Source organism: Rhinolophus sinicus, chromosome 7 (genome assembly GCF_057876585.1).
Source record: "Rhinolophus sinicus isolate RSI-liver-muscle chromosome 7, RSI-T2T, whole genome shotgun sequence".
Taxonomy (NCBI): domain Eukaryota; kingdom Metazoa; phylum Chordata; class Mammalia; order Chiroptera; family Rhinolophidae; genus Rhinolophus; species Rhinolophus sinicus.
The window spans coordinates 55142232-55164363 of NC_142507.1; the positions used below are offsets into that span (position 1 = coordinate 55142232).

The following is a 22132-nucleotide window of genomic DNA, read 5'->3' on the forward strand; positions in this document are numbered from 1 at the left end:
AAAGGCTAGACTGAGGAGTCTGGGGCGTAGAAGAGGCATCATACCCCCCACTCTGGCCCTCCTGCCTCTGGCAAACCTAATCCTCTCCCCACCACCCACTTTCCTCTGTACCCACCCCCTTAAACTGCCCCTTGCTAATTCATCTTGGTCCCTTTAAGAGCTGCCTGGGAACTGGGGCACCGGAGGGGGCTGGCAAGAGGGGGCTGGCAGGGCCCCCACTGCTCCCCCTGACATGCCCGCCTCTGCTCCGCCCCCCACCCCTACTGACTCTGCTGGAAGTCTTGGACACCAGGGTTAGGGTCTCCACCGCTGGGCTGGGGGTAAGGCTTGAAGGTGGTGGGGAAGGGGGGCTGTGGTCCCTGGGTTGGGAGGGGGGCTGCGGGATGCCAGGTTCCTAGCACTGTGGATATGGGGTGTCTGCGTGCCACCTTCCGCGGATAATGTGGGGGCCCTGGCTGGGTGGTCCTCTGGCCTCAGACTGGGGGAAGGAGGGAGAACTTTGAGGGACAGAACCTAGGGACACAGGATGTGTGGGTCCCCTCACCCTGCACTCCCCCATCTCATTTTCCTGGGACCCTCATTTGCTAAACTTCATCAGCCACTTCCTGCCCCTCCCACAATAAAAGACAGAGGGCTCCCACACCTCATCTTCCCACAGGTGGGGAAACTGAGGCTCAGCAAAGCAGAGGAAATGGAATTGAGTGTGAGGCCGCAACAGAAACAGGGATTAGACGACAGAAAGGTGCCGTGTCCTCCCCCCCAGAGAACTGGACACAGGGGACCTGGGTGTCTAGCTCCCCCCAGCAAGTTTCTCACGACAGCCACAGCTACCACCCAGCCTAGGTGGCCACTCCCTCAGCAGGACAGCTTAGAGCCTTCCAAGGTCAAGGCCCAGAGAGGCTCCCAGAAGCCCAGCTGGGTAACCTGGGGTGACGTGGAGCCAGGGGAAGCCTGGAGGCCGCCTTACTTTACTGCCTTGGATTATTCAGAAATGCAGCCTCTCCCAAGTCTGCCACAGACACAGGGTCCAATCCCCTACAGGGAGGGAAGGCGGTGGGGGTGGGGCCAAGGGCTTCCCAGGATGTGAAGTCTATCTGCAGTCATTCCTTCCCGACAACACTAGTTCGCTTTTCCTCTACCCATCCCCCCACCCCCATCCCACCCCCACCCCCATCCCACCCCCACCCCCATCCCCCCACCCCCGCTGACCTTGATTCCAAACGCTTCCTTCCCCTCCTACCCTGTGTCCCAATCCTGGGGGGAGGGGGGAAGGGGTCTGAACCAGCAGGCCCAAAGGCGTAGGGGATGAAGGCAGAGAGGATGGAGTCAGGAGCGGTGGCGGATGTGACTTCAGAGTTCAGTTCTGCTTTCAGTACATGCCTTGCCCTCTTTGCTCAACCCCCACCCCAACCCAGACCTAAAAGGGAACCAGACGGTGGCCTGCGAAACCCTCTGCCCAGGGCTGGCACCAGCACACTAACTTCTTCCCCAAATACTATTGAGTCTAGAGATGAGCCATGTGGCTCCCAGGTGGGCTGCAAAGAGATTCTTCTACCTATGTGAATCAGAGACGGCAAGTACCCTGCCCAGGATCACACAGCAAGTTACAGATAGCCCGTCCTGGGATCCGGAGCTCTTGCTTCCCAGCCCCTTTTTCACAAACTTCTCATACGTGGGGAGAGGCCAAACTGGAAGGGGTTTTTTCAACTCCTCTTGTTACCAGTGAAGAAGTTAAGAGTCCAGCGAGGACAGGAGAGGCTGGGGCAGCTCAGGGTAGGGCTGGGAGAGGATGCAAGGCCCAGCTCCCAGAGCTCCCAGACAGATCCCTGCCCTCCTCTGCTCCCTCACGGATGGGAAAGGACCCAGCTCAGACTTGTCTCTTGTTTTATCCCTCTCTGGTCTAGACCTTTGGAGTCTGCCCTCCATCCCTCTTTTATTTTGGCCCAAACATTCCCCTCCCAATAGGTCTCAGAGCATTTGTGAAAGAAGGCTTCTGGAGAAGCCATGTTCTTGGGAAGGCAGCCGAGGAACGAACGGCAGGATGGGAACCTGACCCCCCACACAGAAGTCAGGTTACTGTTACCAGAAGAGGGCTTAGGCTTCTGGACAGAGAAGAGACCATGTCTCTTGGCTTATTTGCATAGATATTTATGTGTTCGTTTGCTTCCTTTCTGGCAAACTCAGTTTGCATGGTGTCAGGCTGGCTGGCTTCCAGGTGTGACCACCCTACATAGATGCAGGGAAAAGGGAAGCCCAGAGGAACCAACCAGAAGGGGAATTGGCCCCAGCTGACCCTGAGCCCAGCTGGGGGACACGGAGCTGTGGCGCCCGCCTACTGGTGGGTGAGGGAGCTGAACAATGGCCCCCAGGGGCTAGGGTGGCCCTCCTGCCTCCTCCACGTCAGGAGCCCCACCGCCTCCACATGTGGATCCAGGAGTCACAAGAGGTGGGGCGCAGGGGGACACGGGTAGGAGGAGGAAGAATATGGGGAGATTCTAGTCCCTCCCACTTAGAGATGCAGTTGCCATGGCAACTGAGGACCAGTGAGGCGGGATGGGGTTGGGGATGGGGGCGGGGGTGTGGCGGGATGAAGCACCAGGAGACCCAAAGCCTGGCATTCCAGGGGGAGGGAACCGCGGCGGCACCCCCACGCTCCAGGTAAGGGAGCAGGAGAGCTGACAGTGCTGAAAGGAGAGGGAGGGCCATTGTCTGGCGCTGGCTTTGCCCTGAGGAGGGGGCAGACAGACGGGGTCGGGCTATTGTGTGTGGTAGTCAGCTCAGCCTTCCAGCACTAGTCAGACTGGAGGAGGAAGCCTGGGAGACGCTGGGTAAGGGGTTGGGGGATTGGGCTGGGCGGGCGGCGAGAAGGCGGGGAGACCGCGGGGTGGGGGGTGCCGGGGGAGTAGAGGCTTGGGAACATCCCTAGTGCCTTGCACACAGTGGGCACTTAATAAATATAAGTTGCTTTGACTTGCTTGTGACCATAAAAGGAGGGCAACGAGGGGCAGAGCAGGTGGGACTGGCGAAGGGGAGCCGGGAAGCTGAGTTTCCCAGGACTGAGCTCTCTGGGGCTGCCCCTGAGGCTGGAAGGGAGAGGAGATAGGGAACATGGGCCTGCTGGGTCATCGGTGAAGCCTGGAGTGGCTTCTCTCCTGGCTCCAGGAGCCCCTCCCTCAGTGAGGTACCCAGGTTCCCTGGGGCGAGCATGGGGGAGGGTTGGAGACTGATGTGGCCATCTCCCCTCCCACCCCTACCCCCACATCTGAACCCCTACCCTGGGCCAGAAAGCCTGGAAGGAAGGGGCCAGGTCTGTTGTGGTCTAGGGGCCTTGGGGGCGGCGTCCCCCAGCAGGGGGACCTTGGAGCAGGGGGCGGGGTTGGAGCCAGCAGTGTTGTCACAAGGATGCCCTCGCTGGGCTCCAGGGCGTGGGGACAAAGGAGCTGGGAAGCCCCCACAACATCTGACCCCTTCCCACCCCCAGGTCACCTGAACCAAACAAGACACTTCCCCTCCCTGGCCTTGTTTCCTCATTTGTACCGTGAGGAGATGGGACCCCACTGCTCAGAGCTAGTGCGCTGTGGCCACGACCTGCCATAGCATTTGTGCAGTCCAGTGCATGATGAAAACATGGGGCCCTTGTTCAAAAGGATCCAGACAGTCGCAGTGGAGCGTTAGACGCAGCGTGGGCCCTCCTGAGCGCAGGGCCTTGTGTGGCTGCTCAGGACATGTGCCCATGAAGCCAGCCCTGGCTGTGGGCTCTGCCAGCTCAAGGGAGGGCGGCAGTGCGACTTTGGGTCTGACTCCAGAGGCTCTGATGCAAGAGGAGCAGTGGGTAGGGGGCAGGGGGCTGGACCAGGAGGTCCCGTGGAGGCCGGGGGGTGGTACCCGGGAAGGCTCCGGTGCCTGATGGATGCCCTTTACCCACAGAGGTTTCTGTTCCCTCTTGAGTCAGGAATCACCCCAGAGATACTGTTTCTCAGCCCAGAGGACCTAGAGCTTTCCGCCCTCCGCCCTCCACAATTGCCTTCTCCATCCAAGAGGCTACATGGCCTGGACTAGGGCAGGAGCGGGACTCCAGAGAAGCAGTGTAGCTAAGGGGCGAGCTCGGAATGAGGCCCAAATCACATTCCTCACCTGTGAAATGGGAGCCTGGTGGTACCTACCTGCTAAAGGAGCTGGGCAGACCAGAGCCTGATAATCCTGACAATTCATTGGCTGGAAGGCTGGGGCCAGGAGAATCCCTGGGTCTCTGCAGAAGGAGGAACTAGGGGCAGGGCCTTCATCCAACACTTTCAGAGCTGGAACAGGGAGCAGGGCGTGAGGCTTCCTCCTCACCCCCCAACACAACTCCTCCCAGCGACCCAGATAAGCCAATCGTTCAAGCAGAGAGGCCCAGGGGCAGGGTAGGTCCCCAAATGTGAGCTGGGGCTGGGGACACACAGAAGGTGGGGTCCTGGTGGGAGTGTCCCTCGACTCTGAGAGTCAGGAAGACTTTCCCTGGGGGGCGTGTCCCTGGCTTCTCCCCAGGACCTGGCAATCAGCCTCTGCCAGAGTCTGGGGGAGTCTTAGGCAAGTCTTGACAGAAACAGTTGTCAGGAGGGGTCTGGCTGAGACCACCCCCAGGGAAATGGAAGAAAAGTGGCAGCAGAGGGAGAAGGACAGGAGGCTGAGCAGCCTTGGACAAGGAATTCTTCTCAGGCACAGCCGGGCGGTCACATAGCCCTGCAGGCTGATGCTGAGGCAAGAGGGACGGACGTCACACTACAGAAAGGACTTCTTGGCAATGAGGGCTGTACCTTTAAGAAGGAGGTGGGTGATTTATTAGAGTCAGATCCGCCCTGGGATGGCTGTGCCCTTTGAGCCCCAGTCTCAGTCTCGCAGGTCGGGCTGAGTGGGAGCAAACTACCCCCTTTGTAGGTCACGGAGCCCTGGGTGCTAGAGGCCTCATTAACCCTGCTTTATGAGGTGCCCCCTGGAGCTTCAGCGGGGGCTGAGCAGCCACCACTGGGGGTTGGGTGCCTCAGAAGCATGTTCCACAAGTGTGAGCTCGGGTGGGAAATTTTCTGGGCCTCCCACTGGCCTGATGCTGCCCTAGAGTGATGGAGGCCAGACCACAGGGGGACTCCCTCCGCAAGCCGTAAATAAGAGCCTAACGCAATTAGACGATGGCCCCACTGGAGGGGGAAGTTTGAAGGTTACACCAGTGCAGGGACTTTCAAGCAGGTAGGAGTGGAAAGACCCCACCTTGTGGTTGAGTGAAAAGAGGAATATGAAAGACCGTGTCATCTCCTGCCTGGGAATCTTCATTAAGAGGAGAAACCTTACTAGTTAGACGGGATGTGACATGACAGAACAAGGGAATGGTTGAAATGACCTAGAAACTTTCTGTCCTTTAAAACTTTCGGGAAAGAGGGAGGTGAGAAGAGGGGGAAAGAGAGGCGTGTCTCCTTGTATTCCCCTCCCAGTCTGCCAACTTCCGCCAAGCCTGGGATTTGTCAGAACTCGAGAGGTGGAAAATCTGGTTTCCCTTTCCCTAGAGCTCCCAGTGCTGGCTTTGGCATGATGGGTACCTGGAGGGTCTCACTCTCGGCCCAGCCGGGCTGAGCCTCTGTCCCCGGCCTCCTCCGGGGTCTGGGAACCCCCTCTCACTTTTGTTCTCGGATGGCACCTCCGCCCGAGTCCAGACACCTGGGTTCTGCACTCTGGCTCGCTCGAGGGTATGTGTGAGATGACCTGGGTGGCTGGAGGCTGGCGGTCCGAGGGAAGAGAGACCAGGGAGAGGGTGGGCAGCTGCAGAGGCTGGGAGACAGCCAGTCACTCCATGCCCTGGGCCACTCCCTGGGCAATGCTGTGAGCTAGCCTGGCGGGCTAGACACTCATGGCCTCCCTGCCAGAAGAGGGCCAGGTAGGCCTGAGTGTCCATGACCGGAGCCCAGCTGGGGCTGGGGCCAGGTCAGACCAGCTGAAGCACACCTGATCTGCCTGCCTAGGTCAGCAAAGGGCAGGGGTGAGTATGAAGGTCAGGGTGTCAACAGACCTGAAAGTGCCGGGAGTGGCGGGTCTGAGGAATCCACACTTTGAGTGTGAGGAGCAGAACTCCCGGGAAGCCCCCTGCCTGGGCGCGGGCAGTGGTTTGGGCTCTGGGCTATGGGAGGAAGGAAGGCAAAGGGTAGGAAGCCAGAAGGACTTCTGTGAGTGAAGTGCGAAAGGCAGAGAGGGGCTGTGTGTAAAAAGAGACCAGAGGGCAGGATGGGTCTCAAGGGACTCCTACCCAGAGGGGAGGGGAAGGCTGCAGCCTGTACTGACATGGAAGTGAGACTCCCTGATGGGAGGAAACCAGCCCTCCCCAGCACCTCCCTACAACACTTCTGCTGCCTGGGGCTCTCCGATTGGTCCCCAGGGGGGATGTGGTAAGGACCTTGCCCAGAGAGTGTTATTTCTTCAGGGCCATCTGGTGACAGTGTCTGGCTCAGCATGGCACTTCCAGCCCTGGGCCTGGACCCGTGGAGTCTCCTGGGCCTTTTCCTCTTCCAACTACTCCTGCTGCTGCTGCCGCCGTCCCCTGCAGGGGCAGGTGGGCAGGGGCCCGTACCCAGGCTCAGATACTACGCAGGTAAGTGTTTGATGGCCAGGAAGTATGGGGATGTCATCAGCCGAGGGGTGTGGAGGAAGGAGAGAGGAATGGTGGGAGGGGACAAAAACAGACGTGGAGAAGTCGAGAGATATGCCAGGGAGAGAGGGTCTCAGACAGAGACACAGCCAGAAAGAGAAGGTTGGATTGAGATAGGAGTGAGAGACCAAACCACGTGGGACAAAGACTGAGCACAGAGAGGAGAGGGGCCAGGGGCACCGTTCCTTCTGGTTCTCCAAAATTGCTGATTTTCATTTCCCTCCTTAAATGTCACGGATATCAAGTGGCACCTCAAACCCGTAACTGCTTTCACAGCCCCAGGTGCCCCCAAAGCCAAGGCCCATGCCACAAGGTCATCTGTGGACCTGCTGGCCCAGAACACAGCGGGCCCATGCCATCCACACAGACCATGCTGGACACACAGACTATGTCCAGTACTGTGGACACCAGCGATACAAGAACTTAGGGTGGCCTGGCTGGGGGACAGGCCCCAGGACCCTGGAGGCACAGCTTGGCTGGTTTCTTACTGAGGCTATGGGGCCCTCTCGCCTCCAGGGAGAAGATTCAGAAGGACACGGGTCCTATAGGAGTTGTAGGGGAGGGGCTCCTGGCACCGCTGTGTCTGTAGCATCTTCCAGGGGCAACGTGGTAAAGGCAATGCATGTCACCCCTGGATGGGGAGGCCCGTCTGTGTTGGGTGCTGGGATTACGGATGTGAACAGGACTCGGCCCCTGCCCTCAACCTGCTCAGAGCCCCAAGGGGAAGCAGATGGGCAGTCAGTCATGCTGCAGGGTGATCAATTCCGTAACGGGGGTTTATACAGTTCTGGGGGTCTGTCCCTTCTGGCCCCTTGCCACACACGATCCCCCAGCCCCCGTCTCGGTCCTAAGACTCTGAGCCTCCAGAGGTTGCAGCCTGGCAGCATTCTAACTAATGCAAATAAGCAGATGTGCCCAGGAGAGAGGAGTTGAGGGGCTCCCTGCCCCTTGCTGATAGTGGGACGGGAGCACCCCCATCACTACACCAAGGTGATGGAGAGGAACTAGATGAGTCATCGGGGCTCCCCTCCCCTCGCAGGCATGGCCACTGGACCTTTGAGGAAAAATGTTTCCTTTCTGATCAGCCTGTGGCAGTCAGTGTAGTAGTGGAAATTTCCTACAGGGGAGGGGAAGGGAGTGGGGTTGGTGAGTGGGACCCGATAACCCACCCACAGTGACGCTGACTCACAGTCCTATCTGTCTGTGTCCGCTTTCCTGTCTGTGGCTGCCAACACCTTCTTATCTATCTGCCTTCAGCTCCCCCCCCATCAGGGACCAGCGTGTCCTCACCCAGCACAGCCCCCACCCCCTCAGCATCCATTGAGCCTCACTCTATTTCTGGTCCCTTTGTCTACCTCCTGGGTGTGGGCTGCTCTCCCCCAGCCCCAGGCTGTCATTGCCCTGTCTCTGGCTCCCTCTCCTCTCTGCGGTGGGCTCAACACACAAAGCTATGGCTGCCAGCGGGGTGGGGTGAGGGGGGGAGCTGCTGATCAAGAGTGGGTCCAGCGGCCAAGGCCTGGGGAGCACACTCGTCCAGGCCTTCCCTTCCCCCCACTGTCACCTCAGAAATCAGCTGCCTGCCCACCAGTTCCTCATCACTCACCCCTTCTCGCCGCCTCCCAACAGGTGACGGACGCAGGGTTCTTAGCCTCTTCCAACAGAAGGGCCTCCAGGATTTTGACACTCTGCTGTTGAGTGCTGATGAAGACACTCTCTATGTGGGGGTCCGAGAGGCCATTCTGGCCTTGGACATCCAGGATCCAGGGGTGCCAAGGCTGAAGAAAATGGTGAGGAGGCCGGGGGTCAAAGGCGTGGGCTGGGAGTGAGGAGGGGCCAGCAGCTGCCCCCACGCCTGGGTGGCCTCAGGGTGAATCACCACACGTTGCAGTTATCCACCCAGTGACCTTTGAACAACATGAGTGTGAACCCTGCAGGTCCACTTATACGCAGATTTTTTTCAATAAACATACAGTTGGCCCTCTGTATCCCTGGAGTTCCCATCCACGATTCAACCAACCATGGGTGCGGGGGGCCAACTGTAAACATTGTTTTTCCCTCTTTTATAAGAGAGACTGGGGCATCCACGGGGGTCCTGGGATCAATCCCCCGTGGATACCGAGGGACGACTGTAGTTAAGTTTTGGGGAGTCAAAAGTTATACGTGGATTTTCAACTGCTTAGGTGGTTGGTGCCCCCAACGCCAATGTTATTCGATTGTCAACTGTCTTCAGCGATAACCATCAATGCTGGTTATATATAGCTGGTCTGTGTAACACAGGACGTACTATAGCGGCCTCACTGCTCATTGGTATGAGTACTGGTTGACTAATGCCAGTTGCTAAAACGGCTGATATGGACCCATGAGAGACGCATCGACTCAAATTGTGTTAATAATGTGCTATCCACCCACTGGAGAAATCCGTGGGGCTTCTGTGTTCAAGTATAGTCGCCCTACTAATGGCAATCACGTGAGGGAAAAGGAAGAGGAAGGAAAAAGGGGAGGGGGGAGCTAGCAATTCTGGAGCATCATGGAGATACGGGTTAAAAATGCAAATGCTGATTCCCTAAAGCGTGGCCCAGAAACTGACACGTTTAAGAATTTCCCCAGGAAATACGTGGTTTGACAACTCTGCTGCTTGTATGCCACGCCTTGCCTTAGGTGATCTGCCTATGCCCCTGGGTTGTGCCCTCCAGAAGCCTGTGAAATTGATCTTGGTCTCTCAGCCAGTAAGTGCCTGAGCCTAGACGCAAACTCAGGTCTGATTCCACAGGCCACATTCTAGCAGCACGGAGCTGTGTCCTAATGAATATCAGTATCATCAGAGTAAGAGCCCTCGTCACCAAGTGATGTCATTCTAGCCCATCAGCCAGTCACCAGCCACCATGCCTCCTGGTGATCTCACAGCAGAGCCAGGGAGGGGGTGGTAGGTCAAAACTAGAGCTGAACACCTCATGTCCTTTCCTCTCTCCCCTCCCAACTCCCCACTTCAGATATCCTGGCCGGCCAGTGATAGAAAAAAGAATGACTGTGCCTTGAAGAGGAAAAGCAATGAGGTAAGCTGAGGTGGGGTACAGGGGCTTGTGTCCCAAGACCATCACTGAGGTCCCCAGACCTCAGGCAGGGCAGGCAGCAGAGATGATGTATGGTTCCAATCTTCATCCTGTCCTCTGAAGACACACAGGGACCACATCAGCAATGCCCAGCCCTTCTCCACACTAGGAAGTGAGGGGGCAGACTCTGGGGGCCCAGGAGTTTGGGGCAAGTGGCCTGGAGGCCTGAATTCTCTGTCTCCCCTAGACACAGTGTTTCAACTTCATTCGTGTCCTGGTCTCCCTCAATGGCACTCACCTCTACGCCTGCGGCACCTTCGCCTTCAGCCCTGCCTGTGTCTTCATTGTGAGTTCCCTGGCACCCACCTTGCTCGGGCCCCACGCTTCCGCCCTTATACCTACTCCCAGCCCATCCTCTGCTGCTCTGGAAACCTCTGGCCTTCCAGATGCAGAACCCTTGGGAGCTTCCTGGCCCTGGACCAACTTCCCCTACGTCCCTTTCCTTTCTTCCCTCACACCCCTAATTTCCCACACGTGAGACTCTGGTGTTCTAGCCCCCCAACTTCCCGCCCCCCCAGGAACTCCGAGATTCCGACCTGTTGCCCATCTCTGAGGACAAGGTTGTGGAGGGGAAAGGCCAAAGCCCCTTTGACCCCGCCCACAAGCACACAGCTGTCTTGGTAGGTGAGTATCACGTTCCCTGGTCCATCCCAACACCTGCTTTCCCAGGTCACTCTGTGACATGGAATCTGACAGAGGCAGGGGAAGCCAGGAGCCTCAGACATAAGGTCAGAGGGAGAATCGGGCACCCCAACCACTAGCTCCTGCTGAAGCTGCCACAAAGGAGGCGGAGAGAGATGGATGTGGAGAGATACACAGCGGCAGGAGGGCCTGGGAGGGCAGAGAAGAGGCCAGGCCTGAGACGCAGCTATCAGTTCAACAAATAGGCGTTGTGTGAATACCTCCTGGTGCTCAGGCCTTGTGCTAAGAACTGTGGGGTTACAGAGAAGTCACGGCCCCGTGCCTTCCCGCCACAAACCGTTAGACTTCCCACCCTGGCTTCTTGGAGGAGGTAACCTTTGGCTTTTGAATGGAACCTTGAAACACAGGGAGATGGATAGGAAAGGTGTGCCAGGGAGAGAAGGGGAGGACCCAAATATGGAAGCAGAAAACACAGCTGCCTCCTGGGAACAATGAGTGATTCTACTTGGCAAGCTGTTCAGCTGGGTGTGTGGGGGAGCAGCCAGAACAAGGCTGGACAAGGCAAGGACGGCTGGCCATTTGCTGCCAGCAGAGGACCTAAGAAGGGTGCTCAGTGGGGGGCTGTGATCTGGACTTTGGGCTCCACAGGAAGGCGAAGAACAAATGAAGAAGGCCAGAGATTAGTGAGAATGCTGCCCTCCTCCCCCAGGCAGGTCTGAGGCAGGCAGGGCACCCTCCACCTGATAAGGTCTCCCTGCTCTCCCCCCATCTAGACGGAACGCTCTATTCGGGCACCATGAACAACTTCCTGGGCAGTGAGCCCATCCTGATGCGCACGCTGGGATCCCAGCCTGTCCTCAAGACCGACAATTTCCTGCGCTGGCTGCAACGTAAGGACCTGAGCCCCAGCCAGCACTGGTCTGGCCCCCTGCCCCGAGTCCCGTCGGCTCTCATTTGTTGAGGGCATACTATGTTCACGGCACCGGGGTACAGCCGGGAAAAACACGAAGCTCCCATCCTCGTGAAACTTTCGCCTTTCATAAATATAAAAGTACCAGCCCGCATGGCTACCCTCGACCGGCGGGGGACCCGAGGCACCCTGTCTCCGGCCTCCAGAGCCAACCCCAGGGTTTTCACCGAGGGGAGCCCAGAGCATCCAGGGGTTTCATCCCTAAGCCTGCCTGCCCCTCCCCTGCAGCGGACGCCTCCTTCGTGGCAGCCTTCCCTTCGACCCAGGTCGTCTACTTCTTCTTCGAGGAGACAGCCAGCGAGTTCGAGTTCTTCTACAAGCTCCACACATCGCGGGTGGCCAGAGTCTGCAAGGTCGGTCTCCTGGACGGGAGGCGGGGCTGGCCGTGAAGCCAATGGGAGAAGGGGAAGGCGTGTCAGGGGGCGGGGACACGCCCGCAGGTCTGGGGTGGCCCTTGACTCAGCCGGTGCCCCTAGAACGATATGGGCGGGGACAAGTTGCTGCAGAAGAAGTGGACCACCTTCCTGAAGGCCCAGCTGCTCTGTGCCGAGCCCGGGCAGCTGCCCTTCAACATCATCCGCCACGCTGTCCTGGTGCCGGGCGATTCCTCCACTGCTGCCCACGTCTATGCAGTCTTCAGCTCTCAGTGGTGAGCGGCGGGGCGGGAACGCAGGGGGGGCGGCTGGATGGATGCGGCATCTGGGGCCAGCACCGGTGCTGTCCTGGTTCGACGAACACACACCGCGCACTTCACATAGGAAGGCATTCGATGCGTGCCCTTCATGTAGATGGGAAAAATAAAGTTCAGAAAGGGTCTTATTAGTTTATATCCTGCCTGCTTCCGAAAAAGATAGGAGGCCGCTTACAAAAGGCAACCCTTAAAAGAAAAGAAAATCAATAAGGAACGGGGAATAAAAGGAGAACAAGAGAAGCCAAGGATGAGATCAGCCCATTACAAATAGTTGTCATTTATACAGTCTCTGGCTGCTGGTCACAAATTTAGCTCTGAGCTTCCTAATGGCCAGAGCAAAGAGGGAAACACATCATAAGATAAAAAAAATGTAGCCATTGCTTGGAGGCTAAGAAAGGTTAACTGGTTTGCTGTGATCTGGCCCCATGGTGTTTTAGATACCTGCTGACAGCATGTCAGGTACCAAAGATACCTGGTGTAAGCAGGGTCTGGTATCTTTGGCATCCAGAACTGACAACTTCGTGTGCCACGGTCAGCTTAAAGAGAAAAAGAAAGACAGACCTTCTGTTTCCACAGACCAGGGCTGAGGAATAAAAACAGTCTTGTCGTCAGGCTCTGGTTGGTTCTCCCTTAGGTCCCGTAAAGGACCAGGACTCCACGGGACCTAAGGCAGGAGGGCCTCATCGGGAGCCTGTCAGGGGCTGGTCACACTGCCCCTCCCATGGGTCCTGAGCCCCAGTTAATTCTCATTAAGGATGGTCACACTTCAAATCCTTAGAGGGGTCAGAGTCTGGGGCCCTCCAGCCCTATTACCATAGCTGGGGGAGGAGAGGCGGCTGGAGGCTGGCCCATCCCTCCACGCTCCTGCCCTCCTGGGGTTTTTCACCAAGGGTGGGCCAGGGATGGGGCATGCAGCAGAGGAGATCCAGACAATGTCCATTCTGGCTGTCCCCAGGCAGATCGGCGGAACCAGCAGCTCCGCAGTCTGTGCCTTTTCTCTCAAGGACATCGAGGATGTCTTTGAAGGGAAATACAAGGAGTTGAACAAAGAGACTTCACGCTGGACCACTGATGGGTTTGCCGATGGGATCAGTCCGCGGCCAGGCAGCGTGAGTACCACTCCCCACACTGAGCAAAGCCCCGCCTCCACAGAGACACACACAGAGTGAGCTTGTCAAAGCACCTATGGTGGCGTCCTAAGTGCCCAATAAATGTTAGTGCTACCTCTCAGTCCCTTCTTCTCAGATATACACCGAGTCCAGCTGCCCACATTCCACAGGTGTGCAGCCCCACCCCCACCCCACCTAAGTACACACCTAACACCTGGGTGTCTCACTGAGGGAACAAGGGAGAAAGACCGTGTGGGGCCTCTTCCCCTGCATGTCTTATTTCACTTTTGTCTTGGGTCAGAGTTGTGTATTTACACCCTAAAGAATCACGTGCTTCTACATGGTTGGTTACAAAAAAACAGCTCCATTCTGCGCCCTCCGCTTTTTCCTCTCTAGGGACAACCATTTTCAACTCGCTTGGCTGGTTCTTTTGGTATTTATCTCCAAATGTCTAAATAATATACTTTTATTGCTACTTCTGGACGTTTCCGTTTCAGGCAGTATCTATTGAATTCCCATTCAGGAAGGTGAGGCTTTAACTTTGCTCCCCGGCCTCCCCCCCTCTCCCCAGGGGTGTTCTGGAGCTGGCTTGTAGCAACTAGCAAGAACTCTCTTTGCACAGCTCTCTCCAAATTCATGTCCAGTGACATTCATTACATCGGTAGGTTGAAATCGGCCACGGTGGGAAGTCCACAAAGACTACAAATCAGGGTCCCCCCAGCGCCCGCCCCAGAGCTGCCTGTCAGCACACCAGTGCACCCAGCCCTCATCTCCAGCACAGTTTTATAGTAATTTCGGTTAGAGCAATATTTATATTAGGACTCATTATTCACAGGTCAGCCAAGTAGTGAGCCAAGCCATAATTACTTCTGCTTTTGCATAATTTTTTATTTTCTCTGGGGTTAGGAATTATCTTGATTTTTTTTTTTGCTTGCTTTGTTTTCTAAGCTCTTATCTCCCTCCCCCTTTCTTCCGCCCACTCCCCCCCACTCCGGTTCAAGCCGTTGTTTCTCAGTCTAGTTGTGTAGGACACAGCTCCCTGGCCCACGCTGGTTTTATGAGCCTTGCGCTCCCCTCGACTGAGGCAGTCGGTCACCAGTGGTCGGTTGGCCGTAAGCTCTTATCTTTAATTTAACCCCAAACTCTTCTCAATTATCTGAATCTCCTCTGAGACAGACCCGGTAGGTATTCTAATGGTTTCATCTTCCTGGAGACCCTGCCTGCCTGCCACAGTCTGGCCCGGGCTCCCTGCATCCGGGCACCGCTGCCGTCCTAGACTCTCTGTCATCATTCTGGACATTCCCTTTGCATCTTCTTTGTGATGATGTTTCTTGCATCCCTTGGCTGCTGCTGCTGCTTCTTCTTTTATTTTCTGTCTTAAAGCCTCCGTAGATTCCTGGAAAGGGATATATCATGGTAAAATCCTTTGAGACCGTGAGTGTCTGAAAATGTCTGTATTCTGCTTTCACATTTAACAGTTTGGCTCGGTACATGTCAGTCCAGACTAGAAATACTCTTCCCTCAAAACTTTGAAGGCTTGTCTACCATTTTCTGGTTTCCAGCCCTGCTGTTGAAAAGTCCAAAGCTATCTTTTTACATCTGTATTAAACCTATGGGGGTGACATTGCTTGTTAGTCTAAACCTATTCTGATCCCTGACTCTTTGAATGTCACCTGTTTGGTTGTGGGTTTTTTTCCTCACTGGAATCTTGTAATGCCTTTTCTTGGTCCCCGGCTGCTCTAAAATTTCACAATCTGGTGCGTTGGTGGGGCTCTGTCCATATACTGTACTGCATGTTCAGTCTGCCCTTTCAGCATGGAAGTTTACTTCCTTCGGTTCTAAGAAGTGTTCTCAAACTACTTCCTCCTATTTCCTTTTCATTCAACAAATATTTTTTGAGGTTACATGCCACTGCTCTAGGTACTGGGTACACAGCTGTGAACAAAACAGACCAAAGTCCCTCAAGGAGCTGACATGCCAGAGTTAGAATGCTTTCTCACTGCTTTCTGGACCTCCTAGATTGGTTCTCTAACTTTTTTAATCTTTTCCTATTTTCCAAGGCTTTGGTTTTGTTGTGCTTTTTGGGAGAGTGTCTCAATTTTATCTTCTGATCCTCCTATCAGATTTTTAATTTCTGCTAAAATATGTAATTTCCTACATTTTTTGAGCTTTAAATATCTCTTGTAAAAATTTTCTATGATGGAGAATTTCAATATACAAAGTAGACAGAAGAGCATACTGGATCTCCATAGAGCCATCAGCCAGCTTCAACTCACAGCCAATCAAACCTGTTTCATCTATACCCCACCCACTTCCTCCCTTGCTATTTTGAAGCAAATTCTGGACTCATATAATCGCACCTGTAGCTTCCCAGGGCTGCCGTAACAAATGACAAACTTGGTGGCTGAAACCAACAGAAATTTATTCTAGATTTCTGGAGGTCAGGCATTCAAATTCAAGGTGTCAGCAGGGCTGGTTCCTTCTGGAATCTTGAGGGAAAATCTGTTCCAGGCCTCTGTCCTAGCTCCTGGTTGGCTGCTGGCCGTCCTAGCTATTGCTTGGCTGGTAGATGCATCATCACTCCACTCTCTGCTTCTGTCGTCACTTTAGCTTTTCCTGTGTGTGTCTCTTCCGCTTCTCTTAGACACTTATCATTTGATTTAGAGCCCATAGTAGTCCAGAATGAGCTGATCTCGAGATTTTAAATTGTATCTGCAGAGACCCTTTTTGCAAATCAAGTCACATTCACAGGTTTTAGATGGACGTTTTTTGGGGGGTAGGGCACCATTCAACCCATTATATCACCGATAAATATTGTAGCATGTGTCTCCAAAAGATAAGGGTTTAAAAAATACCCATAGTACCGTTATCACACCCAAAAAGTAACTCCTTAGTAACTCCTTAACCTAATATGCATTTCTAACAGCCTCATAGATGTCATAAGAGTATTTTTTAGTTTGTTTATTTGAATCAAAATCCAAATAAGATCGATAAATTTGGATCGGTTGTTCTTTTAAGTTTCTTTTCATTTAGCTGTTCCCTTTCTAGCTTCTTTTTGTCTCTTGCAATTGATTTGTCATGTAGAATTTTCCACCATCTGGATCTTGATTTTGCATGGCGGTGCTGGAGTTTAAGTGTGTTTTGTAAATCGGTACTTGGATCTAGAAACTTGATCAGTTTGGTTTCAGAGGCCAGGCTACTTTGTCGTCCTGGGTCCTTTCTTTAGGACGTACGTATGTCCAGCTGCCCTCGTGAAGTCAGAACCCCTGTTCTGTAGCTTTCTGGTCTTGTCTCATCGTTCCACCATCTTCACTTCTCTCTCTTAAGATAGTAATGATACTTGGCTGGAAGTTTCTTGTTCTCTGAAACAGTTCTGTTTTCTCTTAGATTTTTGTTTGTTCATTTTTTCTGTTTCCTTTGTCCTCTTTCTTGATCCTGGTTCATGCCTTTAAAACAATCCCTTTGGGAGGGAAGTGAGAGCAGGTGCATGAGCCGATTCTGGCATCAGAACGAGACACACATTATTACCTCACTCTACAAATGAGGAAATTGCAGCTCATGGGGTGAGGTAACTCGTCTGAGGACACAGCGTAGGTGACAGAGTTGGGGCCGGTCCTAAGACAGCGCTCGCGCATGTGGAGGGCAAGGGTGCTGACCAAAGAGCGGGACACAGGTGTCACAGGGCCGCAGCATGCTGGTGTTGGCAGGGCCTTTAGAGAACAGCCGGTTCAACCCCTCTTTTTGTGGGTGAGATGAAGGAGGCCCAGGGGGAGGAGACTCTCCCCGAGTCACGCAGCAAGTCCGTGCAAAATCGTGATGAGACACGCTCCCTGCCGCAGCACCCCCTTCTGTGACATCTTTTATTCAGTCATGACTCAGCAGACATGTATTGCATGCCAGCTGTGTGCCAGGTCCTGTGCTGAGCCGGGGCTGCAGACGTGAGTAAAACATGGTGCTGGCCTGCAAAGTCATCGTCGTCGTCGTCCCCTCACTTCCTACTTTCTGTCACAACTCCTCCTCCGTGAAGGTGAGAAGGAGGAAGGTCAGAACAGCGGACATTTACTGAGCCCTTAATTCACTCAATCACTGTTCCAGTGACTTTTCGTGTGTTTTCCATTTCGTCCTCACGGCAGGCCTGACATGGGTTGGCAGTGTGCCCATGTCACTGTTCAGGACCCTCGGGCATGCAGAGGCTGGAATTCCAGGCCAGGCAGCTCTGGAGTCCCACCTTTAACCACCATTTGGAGATGAGGGCTGCCATGAAGGAGGGCAGCAGAGGAGATTAGCAGAGGAGGGAGGAGAGAGAGAAGAGGTAATGGGGGAGCTTCAGGGACGGAGAAGCTGACCCGACCTGTCTCCTTCCCCCTTCAGTGCTCGGTGGGCCCGTCCTCTGATAAAGCCTTGACCTTCATGAAGGACCATTTCCTGATGGATGGGCAGGTGGTGGCGAAGCCCCTGCTAGTGAAGTCCGGGGTGGAGTACACACGACTTGCGGTGGAGACAGCCCAGGGCCTCGATGGGCACACCTACCTGGTCATGTACCTGGGCACCAGTGAGTAAATGCTCCAGGACACCCCCCAGGGGACGAGGGCAGGAGCTGCAACTCCGGTTGAGGGGGAAACCTTTGAGTTCATTCACTCATACGTTCATTCAACAAGTGTTTTCTGAGCACCTACTATGTGCCTGGCACCCTGCTGGGCTCTGAAAATACAGTGGGGAGACAAAACAATACAGTCCCAGTGCTTTCTGGTTGGGGAGGGACACACAAGGCCTTTGGTGGCCTTAGCCAGGGCTGTTTATCTTCTGGGGGAAGAGGTGGACAGTGAGAGATAGAGGAGCTGCACACAGCAAGTCCACAGGTGACTCTTCCGGAAGCTTGGCTGAAGGGGGCACCTGGTGGATGGCATGGGGTTCAAACAGCATTCTCTTCTTAAACATGGGACAGCTTGTCACAAGGGGCTAGTTGGCAGGGGAAGTTGCAGAGGGAGCAGGAAGCCAGAGTTCAGGGACTGGCCCAAACAGGAGAGCCACGTCCCTGCTGGGGTGGGCGAGCAGGGGTGAGACGGGTGGGCAGGAAGCAGAGGGCACCTCATGTGAAGGCCTTTGTGTTCTCTCTGAAGGAGGGATGAGCTGGGAATGAGGGGCAGACAAGGCAGGAGGTTTGAGGAGAGCAGTGGATTCAAATGGTCATTGTGGGCAGGGGGACGGAGCACAGCGGGGACGTGGAAGATTGCCGAGCGTGCATTTGGAGGGCCTGGTGAGGTGGGGACCTTGACCTTAGTGGAGGAAACGTACCAGGTTCATTCATTCTTTTAGGATCTTTACAAGGCATCCTATGTGCCTATGTAGGATATACACAGACAGAAAGCTTCACCTTGTGGAGTGCCTGGAGACAGGAAACTCACTGACTCAGTGACGTAGGATGTGATGCGATTAGAAACCCAGTCCAGCTTCGGGGCAGGGGTGGAGGGATTGGCACTGCCAGTCAGGGAACAATCCCTGGAATACCTTTGAGTAGAAATACTTGGTGGAGGTGAGGGAGGCTGGTGATGGGATTTTCCACAGAAGCGCTCAACTGACCACGGCCCTGTGTCCACCGAGATCGTGGACAGTTGGGTCGCCAATGGTGTTCCATCTTCATGGCACAGAGGGAAACGGTCTGGCAGATCTGTGTCCAGTGGACATGGAACTTCAGAAAGACCTTTCTGACAGCTGAGAGGCCATCTGTGGTCGTGGAGGGGGAAGAGGGGTGTGTGGTTGAGGTGAGGCAAGTTCAGCGCTCTGTCTCCACAGCCACAGGGTCCCTGCACAAGGCTGTGGTGAGTGGGGACGGCAGGGCCCATCTGGTGGAGGAGATCCAGCTGTTTCCTGACCCTGAACCTGTTCGCAACCTGCAGCTGGCCCCCACCCAGGTGGGAAGGGACCCAATGGGGCGGGCGTGGGGTGCTGGGTCCTGGCCTGGCCTGGCCGGAGCGCCCTGACACTCTCCATCTCTCTTCCAGGGTGCACTGTTTGCAGGCTTCTCAGGAGGCGTCTTGAGGATTCCCCGAGCCAACTGTAGTGTCTACAAGAGCTGTATGGACTGTGTCCTTGCCCGGGACCCCCACTGCGCCTGGGACCCTGAGTCCCGAATGTGCCGCCTCCTGCCCACCTCCGTCCCGTGAGTGCCAGTCCTGGATGGCGCTGGGCCCTTTCTGCCCAGCCTGGGTTCCTGTCCCTCCAAGTCCCTGCTCCTGTGGGGGGCTCCTCCAGAGGTGGGGTTGCGCCCAGCAGTTGTGAAGCTGTTCCAGCGTCCTGGGTTTCTCTCCTCTCTGTCCTACCTGTGTTCCCACCATCCCCTTCTTTCCCACTCCGCCTTCCCTCCTCTTCTCACTTTGTCTGTTTCAATGGGTGATTGTGGTTTCCCTGCCTTCTCAGGAAGTCCTGGGGCCAGGACATGGAGCAAGGGAATCCACAGTGGCTGTGTGCCAGCGGCCCCATAGGCAGGAGCCTGCGGTCTCAGAGCCGCCCCCAGATCAGTAAGTGTGGCACCAGGGGCAATGCCAGGGCTCGGGAGGACTTCCGGGCAGCGGTGGGAGTTCTCGCCTCAGTTTCCTCGCCCAGCATCTGCCTGGCTTGAGCTCCTGGAGGTGGGATGGATTCAGTACCTGGCTGTAGGCAGAGGGGACAGGAATGCTATACTGGGATTCAGGATGGCGGGTAAAGTGGGTTTTGGTGTCAGAGCTGGAGTCGGATGGGCTGGAGGTTAGTTTGGGCTCCAGACTGGAGATAGGGATGGGGTCAGAGTTGAGTTTGAGAGTCGAGATGGCAGTTGGAGACGAGAGTTGGGAATCCGTGTGTAGGGCAGACGCTCTCCGGCCTTGCTTCTCCCCCACCACCCTTAACCTTTGTCCCTTTTCCTTCACCTGCAGTTAAAGAAGTTCTTGCTGCCCCCAACTCCATCCTGGAGCTGCCCTGCCCCCGCCTCTCCGCCCTGGCCTCTTACCGCTGGAGTCGGGGGACAGCTATGGACCTGGGAGCCTCTTCTGTGGTCTACAATGGCTCCCTCCTGCTGGTACTGCACGACGGGGTGGGGGGCCTCTATCAGTGCTGGGCCACCGAGAACGGCTTCTCATACCCCGTGGTCTCCTACTGGGTGGGCCTCCAGGACCAGCCCCCGGCCCTGGATCCTGAACTGGCGGGCATCCCCCGGGAGCGCGTGGAGACCCCGCTGACCAAGGTCGGGGGCGGGGCCACCCTGGCTGCCCAGCGGTCCTACTGGCCCCACTTCCTCACCGTCACCGTGCTGCTCACCTTAGTGCTTTCAGGAGCCCTCATCTTCCTCCTCTCTTCCCCACTGGGGGCACTCCGCGCCCGGGGCAAGGTCCAGGGCTGTGGGACCCTGCCCCCCGGGGAGAAGGCCCCATTGAGCAGGGAGCAGCTCCAACCTCCCAAGGAATGCAGGACCTCTGCCAGTGACATGGATACGAACAACTGCCTGGGCACCGAGGTGGCTTAACCTCTAGGCATAGGCTGGGCTGTGCAGTCGGGCATGGCGCCTGGCCGTGCTGACGGGGCGGCCTAAGGCAGTGCACACCTGACTGGGATGGGACTTGTACAACACACCACCTTCCTCCCACAAGAGGAGCCCCTCCACCCTGAGCCACCAACGGCACTCAGCGGCTGGGCACAGAGGCTGGCTCCCCGTGGGACTCCCTTCTGCCAAGCACATGAGCTCTCCAAGGGGGGCTGCCCGGACCTGGACCTGGGCTGTGACAGGAGGCGCTGGAGAGCATCCTTCGGTTCTGGCCATTCCAGGACCCTCTGCAAACTTATGCTCCAGGAAACCCTAGAACGTCTGATTGTTGCAGGACCCAGTGACAATCAACACCAGACATCTGAACAACCACAAGACAGCATGTCGCACCTGGGGACTCCACTCGGATGGCAGCGCCACCTCAGACACCAAACTCCCCTCTCCCAGGGTTCTTCAGGGAGATGTCCCCTCCTGCTCCCATTTTCAGCTGTGCACCACTGACTCCCGGGAAGTCCTTCCTGGAGTCTGAGCACCTTTCTTCTTGCTTCAGTTGGGGGAGCTTGTGATCCATTCTAGCCTGGCTAGAATGGCAGGAGTATCTGAGCCTTGTTCACACTGATCCTTTGACCTCTGTCCTCTCCCCTCTCCTTTGTTTTGGGATTCCAAAAACTACTTCTCACAGACAGTTTATTTTTTATTAAAAATACAAAGTTTACGACCGGTGCTGTTCTTGTTGAAGCAGAATGCTCCAGCAGAGGACTGCGAGATGGAAGGAGACCAGTATCTGAGCACATCAGTGGGAAGAGGGCTAGGTTGGCGGGGTGCTTGTCCCCTAAACTTCTGCCCTGCTAGCTCCCCTTAAAACCAGAGGAAGTGCCCTTCCCCCACTCCGGCCACTGCTAGAGTGGTCAGACTGCCTTTCGCACTAACATCTGTGCTGACCAGCTTCAGCTTGTGTCTGCTGGCCAGGCGACACCTCATCCATCGCTGGGTGATGGTTTGGCAGGTGTCCTCACAGTTGCTGTCCCCAGCTCTCCCACATTTCTCGTGATTCTAACTCAACCCCCCTTCTCCACTCCAGCTGTTGGTTCCAACTCCTGGTGGATTAATTTATAGAAAGCCCATGCAGCCTCCCCCACCTGGCCTGGCCACATCCTTCTCGGTAGCTGACAATCAGTGTGCTGTCCACACCCCCACACCACCTTCCCCCCTCCCTCCTGTCACAAAGGCACATGTGCCTCTTCCCACCCAAGCTGAGCAGTGCCTTTGCCTCCTGCTCTCCGCAGAGAGCCCAGCATTTTCCCCTCAGTTCACCACTCCCTCTGCTTAATCTCCCCTCTCCTACCCTCAGGCGGACTCTGTAGGAAAATACGCAAACAATAACCTCCCCAACTCCACCCTTTCAATCTACCCCCCATCCTGCT

At 55.6% G+C, this 22132-nt stretch overlaps 1 protein-coding gene across 4 annotated transcripts; it reads left to right on the plus strand.

Annotated features, from left to right (window-relative positions):
* Positions 1 to 208: 208 nt before the first annotated feature.
* Positions 209 to 21423, plus strand: SEMA4A (semaphorin 4A). Of its 4 annotated transcripts, none has more exons than XM_074319138.2 (15): positions 209 to 320; positions 6446 to 6613; positions 8297 to 8457; positions 9661 to 9723; positions 9968 to 10066; positions 10299 to 10404; positions 11196 to 11312; positions 11621 to 11745; positions 11869 to 12041; positions 13039 to 13192; positions 17564 to 17744; positions 18986 to 19104; positions 19195 to 19352; positions 19610 to 19710; positions 20104 to 21423. In XM_074319138.2, exons 2-15 carry the CDS (start codon positions 6475 to 6477, stop codon positions 20688 to 20690), a joined length of 2283 nt encoding a protein of 760 aa, XP_074175239.2. In that variant the 5' UTR covers positions 209 to 320; positions 6446 to 6474; the 3' UTR covers positions 20691 to 21423. The 4 variants fall into 4 exon arrangements, with proteins under 4 accessions (XP_074175239.2, XP_019566727.3, XP_019566729.3 ...); XM_019711168.3 differs by lacking the exon at positions 209 to 320 and adding an exon at positions 2314 to 2446; XM_019711170.3 differs by lacking the exon at positions 209 to 320 and adding an exon at positions 2566 to 2658.
* Positions 21424 to 22132: the final 709 nt, after the last annotated feature.